At 40.4% G+C, this 13,151-nt stretch overlaps 1 protein-coding gene across 1 annotated transcript; it reads right to left on the bottom strand.

The window, feature by feature from the left end:
- Positions 1-530: 530 nt before the first annotated feature.
- LOC116041126 (serine/threonine-protein kinase pim-1-like) lies at positions 531-12,776 on the bottom strand. Its single transcript, XM_031286985.1, has 6 exons — positions 12,595-12,776; positions 3,733-3,881; positions 3,232-3,359; positions 3,051-3,098; positions 1,818-2,030; positions 531-704 (listed from the first exon to the last, which is right to left on the bottom strand). Exons 1-6 carry the CDS (start codon positions 12,774-12,776, stop codon positions 531-533), a joined length of 894 nt encoding a protein of 297 aa, XP_031142845.1.
- Positions 12,777-13,151: the final 375 nt, after the last annotated feature.

The following is a 13,151-nucleotide window of genomic DNA, read 5'->3' as shown; positions in this document are numbered from 1 at the left end:
TTGGAAATAAAAGGCATCTTGGAGATAGGCCTATAGTTAGCGGGAGTTGATGGATCCAGATTGGTTTTCTTCAATAGTGGCTGAACAACTGCATGTTTAAAATACGATGAGACAACCAGTTTGCAGAGAGCTGTTGATTATAGAGAGCACACAAGTACTCACGGACCCAAGGACATTTTTAAATAAAGAAGTTGGTATAAGATCTACCGGGCTCGAGGAAGATTTCATACTGCTCACCAAGTCAAAAACCTTGGGCAAGGCAAGATTTTTTCAAAAATTTTTGTCAACATTTCTGTTGCTTTACCAACATTTTTTTCGACATTTTTGCCATTTTTTGCTTATTAACTTTAACTTTTTTTTACTCATGTGGACTGCTGGCGCCCCTAGCATTTGCCTGTACTGCCTATGTCCTGGGCCAACAAAAAAAGGTGAATTTAAGAATTTATGCAAAAACCCTTAAACCTCACAGGGTTAAATGTAAAAGTGACTGATTCCCAGGTGAATCGGTGAAGGGGTAGGAGCTTAATATCTTAACCATAGAAGGTGCGGTAGAACGAGCCTTTCTTCAAGAAGCAGCTCAGCCCAAAGTCCATGAGGACATCCGATCTGGTCTCGATCAGGATGTTTTCCAACTTGATGTCGCAGTGGAAGATGTTCTGTTCCTGGAGTTCTGTTGCTGCGTTGACCAGCTGTCTAGGGATGATCTGAGATTGAAACACTAGGGATCGTTGGAGAACAACAGCTGACTTAATCTGCCTTATTCTCCAGGTTTTTCCAAACGGAAACGCCCGCTTAGCCTCAGTAGAAAGCAGTTACGTAGTTTACCACAGTCAGCTAATCAAAAAGGTTATGAATAATGTGAACGCTAGCGTTAGCGGAGGCAAAGTTAGCTGTGCTAAGTTTGGACACAACAGCCCAGAAGCTAAGCAATATGTTACTGCTGTCAGTGGACGCCACGTTAGTTTGGAGCCGACGGTCACACAACAACACAAACACACTGACGGACTATAAAACAGGATTACAGGATTACACACACTTTTAGGAGAAAAACGCTGTTTGCTTTACACGCTTGACACTGCGGAATACACAACCCACACTTCTTAGAATCAGGAATTGGGAATTTGTGCTGAAATTAAATGTTAATTCATGTTTTTTGTTCCAACGCTAAATGTTTCCCTCCTGCACAGAGAATAACATATGAATTTATGACCGATTGATACTATCAATATTAAGTACAGTTAAAAGGTATTATTACAGGCAGAGTCATCTGCGTTCTTTTCCGGGTTTTTCAAACACAACGTCGACTCTGCCTCCACAAAAAAGCCGTTATGTAGGTTATCACAGAAAACTCATCAATAAGGTTATGAATAATGTTTGAGTCACATGGAGGGTACGTTTGTACCAAAATAGTTGTGTTTTTCAGTCTTTATTTTGGTGAAGCTGCAACTACTTTCTTCTGTTCGTCTGCTGTCTGCACGTCCGAGTTTCGCGGGGTCAGGCCGACACACGCATACCCTGACCCGACACACGCACACCCTGACCCGACACACGCACACCCTGACACAACACGCGCACACCCTGACTCGACACATGCACACCCTGACCCGACAGTGGCCAGTGAGTCAAAAAGTTAATTTCAGACACTGTCTGCAAACGTAGGATGGTGTTTTCTTCTCTGTGTTGTTGTTTTGTTGTGTTCTCTGTAATTAATCAATGTCATTGCAAATGACATTGCCCCTCACTGATCTCTCGAGTTTAAATAAAGGTTCCTCAGTTCCTGTTTTAATGTAAAAAGTTTTAAACTCAGGGATCCTTACCTTGGCCTCATCCTCCGGCAGGGAGCTTCCTCGGCCCTCGATGTATTTGGAGAGATCTTTGGATGGGACGGGTCTCCCCAAAACCAGGATCAGCTCCTGGTTCAGATCGTACCAGTCCAGCAGGGACACGGCTGATCCAGATGCTCCAGATGTTCCAGAAGCCAGGTTCAACATGACGGCCACTTCCACAGACAGCTGGTTCCCGTTGTTGTCCTGAAACATCCCAACACAGCTGACGATGAGAGAGATGTGATATAATGTTTTGCCTTCAGGTTTAGTGAATTAACCTTTACATTTATTTTAGTTTGATATGCACCGTCCCACACCATCCAGAACCGGAAGTCGGCCATTTTAGTTTTAGCCATATTTTTGCTGAATGGACTCATATCTCATCTGCTGCAATCCTTATTTTGTTTATTCCTTCAAAAGCATCGTCTGTATGTACTAGTTTAGCACAGACCATAGAACAATATCTTTTGCGATGAATGTTTTACTAAGCCTAATTTCTGTAAATTAGTAAATCGTAAGCTAAACCACATATACGTCAGCAAGTTATCAGCTTAACTGCATGCCATGTACACTGTATACTTAAATCACTATACAAATGATGCATAGTAGCTATGTGGAGTTTATACTACAGTGTATACTTTGATTGTGCATCTTGCTTATTGTACATTTTTGTTTATGTTCTACAGTTTCACTCCTATACTGTATATGACGGTGACGCCAAATAAATCACCAGGAGCTTGGACGCTATATCCTGACTCCCGTATTCATTTGAATGGAGTTTGGCTTTCTGCTGAATTGTGTACACGTACACACACAAGGAGAGCAGCATATATAATAACCACGGCTGGAAATAACGCAAACGGGATAGGCAAATGCTAGGGGCACCGGCAGTCCAAATCAGTAAAGAAAAGTTAAAGATAATGAGAAAAAAAGGCCAAATATGTTGGAAAAAGCGACAAAACATCGGAAAGGCTACAATACTGTTTAAGAAAGCGAGAAAAAAACGTTGAAAAAAAACGTGAAAAAAATTTAACAAAGCGACAAAAAAGTCGAAAAAGACAAAAACAACAACATAAACGTTGAATTCGAAAAAAATTACAAAAGTGTTGGAAAAAGTGACAAAACGAATCGATATTGAATCAGAATCGTATCAGGAAATCGCATGAATACAAAACTAATGTCTTGTGTTTTTTAAACATTTTGCAGCCGGCGTTGCTCACTTACCACGTGTTTGCACAACACTCTGTCTTTGGCGATGTGCTTGATGGCGACCTACAAAACACAAACAGGACTTTGGTTAGCACTGACTGTAGTGTGTGTGTGTGTGTGTGTGTGTGTGTGTGTGTGTGTGTGTGTGTGTGTGTGTGTGTGTGCGTGTGTGTGTGTATGTGTGTGTGATACTTACAGGTAAATGATCTGCTTTGCGGTAGCCGGCAAACACAGATCCACAGCATCCTTGGCCGAGCTTATTCTGCTGCTCGTATTTAGCCTGAAACTTAGCTGAAAGACAAAAGTTAATTATCATAGAAAACCCTCATTTAACAGAAAGCCAAACCTAAAAACATGTACCACTCAAATGTCCACATCTGATTTTAATAAATGTCAGAGGTACGAAACGATTGGCAAAAAACAAAATAACATTTAATCAACTTATAACTTTTAAACAACACATATTCAAGTTAAGTACTCGGTTTTCTCTGGTTAAATTTGACGTATGTCTCATTTTGATCGCAGTCCGCTGAAACAAATTAAAATCATATTGTTACAGAATTTAACATATCAGCATCGTTTTCCAAAAAATCAATATAATATCGTATAGTGACAGTCTGTAACATAGCAGCATCTCTGTACTAAGAATGGCTATAATACGGTGATAAAAGGTGTGATTTCCAGCCCTTACACTGACCTCTTTGGGAGGCGACTGTGGTTTCCTTCTGGCTCATCTTCTTCTTCTTCGTTGGTCCATCATCAGCGCCGGCCTTCCTCTTGCCCCCTCTCTTGCTCATCTCCTCGGCCGCAGCACTGCAGCCTTCCAGCGGGTCGCCGAGGATATCACTATCAGTACGGAGAAAACACACGGAGGAACGTCAGCTGGTTGCAGCCAATAACGCTTTACAATCATTCCCCGAAAGAACCAAGCAGGCCTGCACCATCCAAATATTTTTCAAAACTTGACAATTTCATTGTGTAGTTTGCCAACTACAAGTTTGTTGTAGTTTCCCGAATAATGGAGTTTTGCAAGGTTTTGGATCCAGCAAATAAATAGTTGTTGATCCAGACCGGTGTAAACAGCTGTTTATACACGACTCCCCCTGCAGATTTTTTGTGATTTTTGTGAATGCTCTGATTAATACATGTAATTAGGGCTGTGCAATTAATCAAATTTTAATTGTGATTTTGGCTTCTAACGATCACAATAATAATGTAATCGAGAAAAATGATTATTTTGCACATTATGTTTTGCAAGTAAACTCTTATTTTAAACTCTTGTGTTCTGAATGAAAAGAAAAAAAGTTCAATGGGAAAAGCGTAGTTTCACAGTTCACGGTGTTTTCGCCGTTTTTAAAATAACAAAAAAATGCAACATCTTTCCAAAAGTCATTGAGTAATCGTGTTAAATAATCGTGATTCCAATATTGACCAAAATAATCGTGACTATGATTTTTCCCATAATTGAGCAGCCCTACATGTAATCAAATAATGCTTTGCTTTAATGACAGTTTAAGTTTTAGCAGCCAGCACCTAGCCTTTGCATTGTCCAATGTGCCCCAGGCTCTGTGGATGTTTGATTCGCTTGTAGGGTTGTTAACGAGTGTGTTATGGTTTTGTGTAAATATACAGTGTATTGTTTTAAACCATTTGTCATAATGATAGGCTAGCTAATCTCTTAATTAAATATTAATATGCCTACATAACTCTCATGCCTTGGCAACATTAAAAGGTCTAATATGTAATACTGACAGCTAGCGCTTAAATGGTTACTGCAGTCCAAATTAAAATACTGAAAAGAGTCGTCTCCCCGGCCCCTCCTTTACAAGCGTCGAAGTTTACGGGAGTTGCCAGGTTAAGAACGCTAAACCCAACGTCACACAATGTCAATGTTAGCTTGATGCTAGTCTCGCATTGCCAGAAATTACTCCACAGCGCAGCGGAGTTGCTATATGCTGCTACTGTATGTTGACGGTTATAAAAGCCCGTGCTCTCGCAGCTTACAGTCACCTTTTATCGACTAACTGTAGCAACAACGACCGCTAAAAAGACCGCAACCTTGTGGAGCTTTGTGCCCGACTAACCACCTTTACTCATGTAGCCACCTTTTCTCGGCTTAACATCACTGCAACAGCCGCTAAAAACACTGCGACCTCACGGTCGTCTGTACCCAGGGCACAGTCACCGTCTGTCGGCTACAGCTGCTGAACAGAAGCGGAGGAACAATTTCGGCAGGGGGTAGACTGTCGGTACTACTACTTCCAGACCTGTTATACAGCTTATCTATACACTGTAACGTTACAGTGAGCTAATGTCGGCCCTCGGATATGACGTCACTTCCACACTTCAAGCGTTCTGGTATGTTTTTCTCCGAGTTGGAGAAAAACATGGATGCCACCTGGAAAGCTGTTGTTGCAGTAGCACTGGCCGAGTACCAGGCCAATTCTACAAGCTTCTAGCACTTACATTACATTTTTTGATTAGGATTATGACTATTACCCCACCTTATCAAAACGCAGCCATTTGAACTTCTAAAATGTTCACTTTATTTCATGTTTTAGTTTATCTTCTGTTAGCAACGCTAGCCACGTTTTTCAAGTCTTCATTTAATACTGCACTCACAACAAGACCGATTCCCATACCCACAGGCAGTGATACGGACACAGTAAGGTATTACAGTAATATGACTGATTGAAATTGTCATTTAAACAACCAAAGCGGTCCAAAAATAATGAAAACAATTCATACTTCAAGTCACACAGGGCGCAACCATCTTGGATTCCGTATCGGAATTCTTGCTCGGTGTCCTCAAGGTTGTCCGAGTTCCGAGCTCGGAAATCCGAGGAAAGGGGGCGTGTTGGTGCGTGTCGCTAGGCAACTTCCTGTATTTCTCAGCATAAGTTCTGCATTCCCACGCAATAAGTTTTCTTCTTCCATTCCTTCTGAGCCATGTGTCTATTTCCACTCAGCTGCCCAGCGCAATGAATCAGCTCGTTACATTTTACTTTGCGCTGGGAATTATGCTGATATACTGCTCAATGGGCACATTCATATCTCATATAGGGTATATCAATAGCCTATTTCTTAAATGTATAAAAAAGAGAATGTGAGGTTTCAGAGGTTCGCATGATGTGGCGATGAACAAACACTGAATTACCAGAGAATCTGCAGCTCCCTAGTAGCATTACAAAGAGAGAACGTTAGTTCAGGGACAAAAACGTGAAAACACAGCCTGCACTGTGGTATAATCAACTATGGCTACAACCCTTCCAGCCACCTATATGTTCATTTTCTACCTGTAATGGTCTATATTCCTGTAGGCTCCTGTGTGGGACTAATCTGTTTAATCAAATCAGATTTACATCGCAAATTACATCACGGTCTGATGCCTGGGCTCTACGTGTGAAGTAGCGACCAGATGTGACCTGATGTGATTTGACTTTCTTTACAGCTGTTTTCTTCTAATCAGCCAGAAATGACACATAAGAAAGTGAAACTTAATAAATAAAGGCCAAATAAATGTATTGTTTTCTGAGCCTTAAGGGTTTTGTCTGACTAAGATATCCGGTATACTTGCTATTCCCGACCTGTCGCACGCCAGTGTGATGTCATGGGAGCGCCGTAACTATTTATACTCGCGCATGGTGGTCGCGACACTAGTTGCAGTCTTCTCCTGAACAGAGGTGTCGCAACCATAGACAGTATATAAGAATGGACCAACAGATCCTGTTGCTCTGGACGGAGACCAGTGAAGGATATTAGAAGCTCTTTTCCGATGAGCGCCGAGCGTTACTCAGCCTCCAACTGAGAGAGATGACGTAAATGTGACGTGAGCAACGTGTCTGAAAGTTGTAAGTCTTCTGGTAGCTGGGCCAAGAGAAATCTCAATCATTCCCAATCTTGCAGAGACGGAGAGCGTAGGTATATGTAAGGAGATAACATAGGCACAGGCTAATTATTGCTAACTAAAATGCTAGTTAACATTAGTAATTAAACTTAAACAGCTAATGTAAGTCAAAACTGCCTGCGAGCTTCTCCTGTACTATACGGTAATTCCTCTACTATGCGACAGTAAGTCCCGTGGTTATGACACAATCGTTAGCCTATTTTTACAAAAACGTCTGCTACGGAGCCATAACGTGAGGTATGAGGTAATGGAGGCCTTTATACATTGTCGTGTTTCTTTAGAAATAAACAGTGGACAAATAAAGTCTTTAAACGCTTCAGATGTAAAGTTATTCGCTGTCAAAGTGGCGTCAAAATGAATGGCAGTCAATGGACTGCTAACGGGGGGTGAGTGCTTATTAGCATCAAAATGGCGTCATAGGAGGTTCGGGTTGTGAGGAGACGCTTACCCCCTTGGTCGCAACTGAGGAAAGGCTAGCGACTTTGCTATTTCTATGGACTAGAAGAAGAAGAAAAACATAAACAATGGCAGAACTGGCACTTTGAAAATACTTCAGAATGTCTGCACATCGATTCGATGACCTACTTTGTCGGATCAAGCCTTTCATTCACCATAAAAGAACTCATCTTAACCCAGTAAGTTTACAAGAGAGACTTGCAGTCACTCTGCTGGTCGCGCACTTAAAATCCTGGCGCGCCAGCAAGATCTACATCATTTTGATGTCACATTGGCGCGCAACAGGTTGGGAACAGCGACTGTAAAGAGGACTTAAGCCCGTTTTCTAATTAAGCTATATTCCCAGGTTGGTAAAAGTGGTGCTTACAATTTGGTAGCATGGCATCTACCGTAACACATTTGGGATCTAATAGCATTGTATTTGATTTAAAATTAGATTAAATAATAATTAGCAAGTATTAGGATATTTGGTTTTAAATTTGTAGTGTCTAATAGCCCACATTTTGGGTCTATTGCAGCATATTATGCGGTTTCTAATTTAGGTGGTGTCTAAATAGGTTATATATTTACGTGGTTGTTTACTATTTGGTAAAGAACATATTTATTTGTCTAATTTGATACAACCATAAAAATAAAATGGACACAAGCTGACTTGACAACATGAGCGGAGCCTCTATAAAGCTCCGAGGGGAGCTGCAGATTATAATTTAATCAGTGTTGGTTCATTGCCACATACGAAACGATGATGATGATGATGATGATGATTATAGAACAGATATGAATGTGCCCATTGAGCAGTATATCAGAATTCCCAGCTCAAAGTAAAATTCAACGAGCTGATCCATATTGTGGCGTTGCACTGGGCAGATAAGTGGAACTAGACCCATTTCTCGGGAATGGAAAAAGAAAAGTATTGTGAGGTAATGCAAACATATTGCGAGGAAACGCAAAAGTAGTCCCCTGAAAAAATCTCGCCGTGACCCTTCCGTGGTTCTGTACAGGTTGAAAAAAAACAAAGTTACCTTTTACTAGCTAGCTAGTTATGGCCAGAGTCGGTCTACGGAGAGCCTGTTCACTCCATATTTAGCCCCATTGTACCGAATTTGGTAGCAGTTCCACCAGAGTTCCACTGGGGGTGATTGCAGGTGAGTGCAAAATGAATGGGACTCTATGGAGCTAGACGGCTAAATTAATCTCTTTTGCCTAATTGTCGTTGAGAAATCTCAGATTTGATTGTAGTTTTTGCATGTTCAACATGGATTATGGGTCGAAAGTTGAATGAACGAGTACTTATGTCCTTTCAATTTCTTACAGGTTGAGTCATTGTTGCCCATAACATGCTAGCATTCTGCTAATGAATGCTGATTGGTCAGTGAAGGACTGATTACGACCAGAGATCCCGCTTGATGGCATCCGAAGCGGAACCAGAATGTCAGAGTGAATATTTCAGCGCGGCCTTTAAAACATTAGCAAACCTCTTTCTAGCATGTGTATTGACAGGGAGAGCCGAACCTGTCAGCTGTGTTGTCTGAGAGCTTGCCGTAAAGCAGTATCTCTGGCTGTACGATGTGTATGACATCACTGACATTTTAAAAGGCTTTTTAAAAAAGAAAAAAAAAACAACTTTAAAAAAATCTAACACCCAGCAGTGTGTATTTTCTTAGCCTCCCCTTTCGAATGCAACATTCAAATTACTAGACAACAAATTATATCCTGTGAAAAGTGGATTTTGAGGGGTATAGCTCCATAGACCACCATTCATTCTGCACTCGCCCATGAGCGCACCCTAATGGAACCAGAGTGGAACTGCAACCAATTCAGAAGCCGGAAGTATCGAGAGAGTGGAACTTCTCCTCTTATTAGAAATTCTCTGTTATGGCCGTATAGCTAAATAGCTAGCTAGCTAGGGTTAGCCACAGACAATTTCCAAGAGGCGCTTAATAAATTCATATGTAACACTCCTATTAAAATATCTAAAAACGACAAGATATGTTATATATTTTGTTAAATTGTGTAGGCTACTTACATTATCCCTGTTTCCAACAGAGAAATCCGTAATCGTAATCCAAGACCCGTGCCACTTTGGTTGTCTTCTTCTACTTCTTCTTTGGTTTTGTTGGCGGACTACATGAAACCACCAGGCGTATGTATTTTTTTTTAATCCAGTTTATTCACAAACATGGATACAACAGTCTTTTGAATGCCGCCACCGCAATGTTGCTGTTTTTGTATCGATCCGAGTGTGTCACATCTACATCCATGGTCATATCCAGTCACCTTGACCTCAAGTTGCTCATATCACCTGATACGTTTTAATACGTTAACAAAAACAATGATACGTCAGTAATTTTAAAATTATATGTTCTCAGTGACAGTAAATCATTTTTTTTTTAAAGTTACACAAATAATGGGAAATCAGCTCTCACTTATCAATATCTTTCAGGGAATCCCTGTAGCAAGATGGCAGAAACATATGACTCCCAGACTTTGAAGAATTGATTTGACTTTGAATGTAACATGCATGTCAGGTACTCCAGTGGTACTAACCCTAACACCACTTTATGACAACCCTTAACAGTTGGCCCTTTTTCGCTAATCCACTGCAGTAAAATCTTCTTCCTTGCAGCATATGTAAGAATACAGTAGAATCTCTAATTTACTGACAGTACATATCTGGCTGGGAGGCCTAGAATGAGAGACACTGGGTCCATCTGCAGCTTCAAGCCTAGTATCTTTTCCATTTCTGATAAAATATTAAGCCAGTACCTTTGTAGTTCGTGGCAAGACCAAAGACAATGAGATAAAGTACCAACTTCTGTTTTACATTTAAGGCACATTGGTGAAAGAGTAGGGTTATAATAATGTCTGCGGTTTGGGGATATATGCATTCTGTGTATAATCTTAAATTGTATTGCTTTGGCACGATTACAAACTGAAATTAAGTTAGCATATCTCCATATATCTTCCCACTCATTATCACTGATAGTAACAGAAAGGTCCCTCTCCCATTTATCTCTAAGCCCTTGCAAAGCCATTGGTGGCTCAGCACACTAAGCTACATAGAATAGGCTGACAGACCTTTTCCCAACTGTTTGAAACAAGCATTTTTCAAGAGGAGATACTTCAAGATTACCAATTAAGGTTGTGCTATGCAGTATATAATGCCTAATCTGTAAATATCGGAAGAAATCATGTCTGGGGTTACAATATTTCTCAACCATTTGTTGAAATGACAGAAACATGTTATCAGTAAATAAATCTTTTAATGTGTTTATGCCACTATTACCCCATTGTCTAAAACCAGCATCAATTAACCCCGGCTGGAAGTCAGGATTGTTACGAATAGGAGTGAAAACAGATGTTAATTTAGACCTCCCTTCAAGTCTACGCATTAGCCGCCCATGACTTAATTGTATTAAGTGTAACAGGGTTGTCACAGTTCAACCTAACAGTTTTAAATGTCTTAATAACAGCAGGTCCCTCAATGGATATCCTGAAAGTGAGGTTTCAATATCCAGCCAAACCAAAGTTGTCTTATTTGAGACCCAATCATAAATATATCTCATATGTGCACACAACTGATACTGTCTTAAGTTTTTAAAGTTTTAAACCTCCCACAGAGCTTGGTAATTGCAAGGTAGACATCTTTAGCTTGGGTTTACTTTTGCTCCATATAAAAGAGCTAAGCCAGCCATGTAGTTTCTTTATGACCCCATTTGAAAACAGGACAGGAATCTTTTGGATAGGGTTGAGTAATCTAGGCAGTATATTCATCTTGATCAAGGCTATACGTCCCAGCCAGGAGACTGGTAAAGAACTCTATCACTCCAGATCCTGCCTTACCCTCACAAACAGGGGAACAAAATTCATTGATTTGTTTTTTACTATTATTGTTTTTGCAAAGGATAAATACATAATAGAGAGAACTGGTTATGAAACATTTAGGGGAGCACATAGGACTCGCACTGGGAGTGTGATGGCCAGAACACTAGGACAGGATGCACGCATGCACATGCCACCAAGTCTACTGAATCATCAATCTTGGATATGTGTGTGTGTGTGTGTGTGTGTGTGTGTGTGTGTATGTATGTATGTATGTATATATATATATCATACAGATGCAGGCTCATATACACCGTCCCGGTGTCTCATAATACATCGTACAGATGCAGGCTCATATACATTGTCCCAGAGTCTATTATACATCGTACAGATGTATACTGAACGTTAGCATTATGGTTAGCCAAATTACGTTAACATTAAATCATGGAACAACAGCCAGTAAATGAACTGACATAGCTAACATTAACTTTACATTCAGATTCAGTCAGATTAGTACATTTAGCTAGAGCACAGATAGTTTAATTTTAAATGAATGTGAAAAAGGGTGGCTAGTGCGATGTTAGCCTGATCTAACGGCTCTGAAGTTACTTTAAACGATGACATGGCGTAACTTACTAACAAATCTTGTTATTTTATGCAAAAACGTTGAAATATTTGTATTAAAGTTACATTAAGATGAAATAGTGCTTACCATGGGGTTTGACAGCAGCAACAAAGCAGTCTCCATCCTAACCCTTCTTAGACCGTGGCAACGTTTTTCCTTCCTTCATTGACTATGGCGCAAATATGTTACTGGGCAGAATTCAGATTCACTGTCCATCACATCAACAGTGTGTGTAAAGTAAAGACGTCTAGACGCTCATTAGACAATGCTTCAAAATGACCAGCGATCAAGTGAGGAACTTGAATGACATTGTACTGACATAGTTAATACGTTGCTGCGATGTATAGATTTCCATCATAATAAGACGCCCAGACGCTCAATAAACAATGCGACAAAACGACGCTTCGGTGCGACGGTGAACAGTGCACATTTTCACCATATATTATATTGGCTGTAGGCTATGTTGTAATTGATGTCCTTAAAATAAGTTATTCTTATTTTAATTTTTTTACTATAATCAAATGTTAATTTATCATTCCTTAAATGCAATCCATATTGCATTAAATTTTTGCCCCGATATGGAATATAGCCACCGATATTTTGTGAGAGAATTACAGATAAATTCTTTTTTTTCCATTTCTTATGTAGGCTATACTAGCTCCATTAACTTTTTCGTGTATCTCTAAAGCACTTTTTTCAGTGCTTTATTAATCTATTGACTTAAGTTCTATCCTCAATGTTTAATCTGCAAGAGTTCGGCTTCTTTGCTCTGCAGCAGGTTTGTGGTCTCTTTGTGCATCTGAGAGAGACTCTCCTTCTCCTTGCTGATGTCCAGGATTATAGTGTCCCTCTGGTGGATCTGTTCCTCCATCCGGTCCACCGTCTTCAGGTATTCAGTCTGGCTCGTCAACGTCGCCTTGTTCTGATACATTTTGTTCAACCGTCTTGTCGTACTCCTGCTTGCTCAGGCGCTGGGCGGCTTCCATCTTCTCCTGCTGGAATTGGAGACTTTGACTTCACTGGTCTCCGTCGAAGCCAATTAGAAGCACTTTTCCGGTGATCGTTGAGCGTACTGCGCAGCCTCAAACTGAGCTTGACGATGTAGATGTGACGTGAGCAACCTGTCTGAAATGTGCAAGTCTTCCGGTAGCTGTGCCAAGAGAAATCTGAATCATTCCGAATCTTGCAGAGACAGAGAGCGTGATTAATTATTTTTGTCATTTTGTCTTTATTTATTTTAAAATATAACGTAGATCTGTAAATAAATAAAGGAATAACGTTAACCGCGATTGACATTGTGATGGTT

Source organism: Sander lucioperca, chromosome 5 (assembly GCF_008315115.2).
Source record: "Sander lucioperca isolate FBNREF2018 chromosome 5, SLUC_FBN_1.2, whole genome shotgun sequence".
In the NCBI taxonomy this organism is placed as follows: domain Eukaryota; kingdom Metazoa; phylum Chordata; class Actinopteri; order Perciformes; family Percidae; genus Sander; species Sander lucioperca.
The sequence above is the reverse complement of the archived record's forward strand: the minus strand, read 5'-3'. Positions and strand labels throughout refer to the sequence as shown.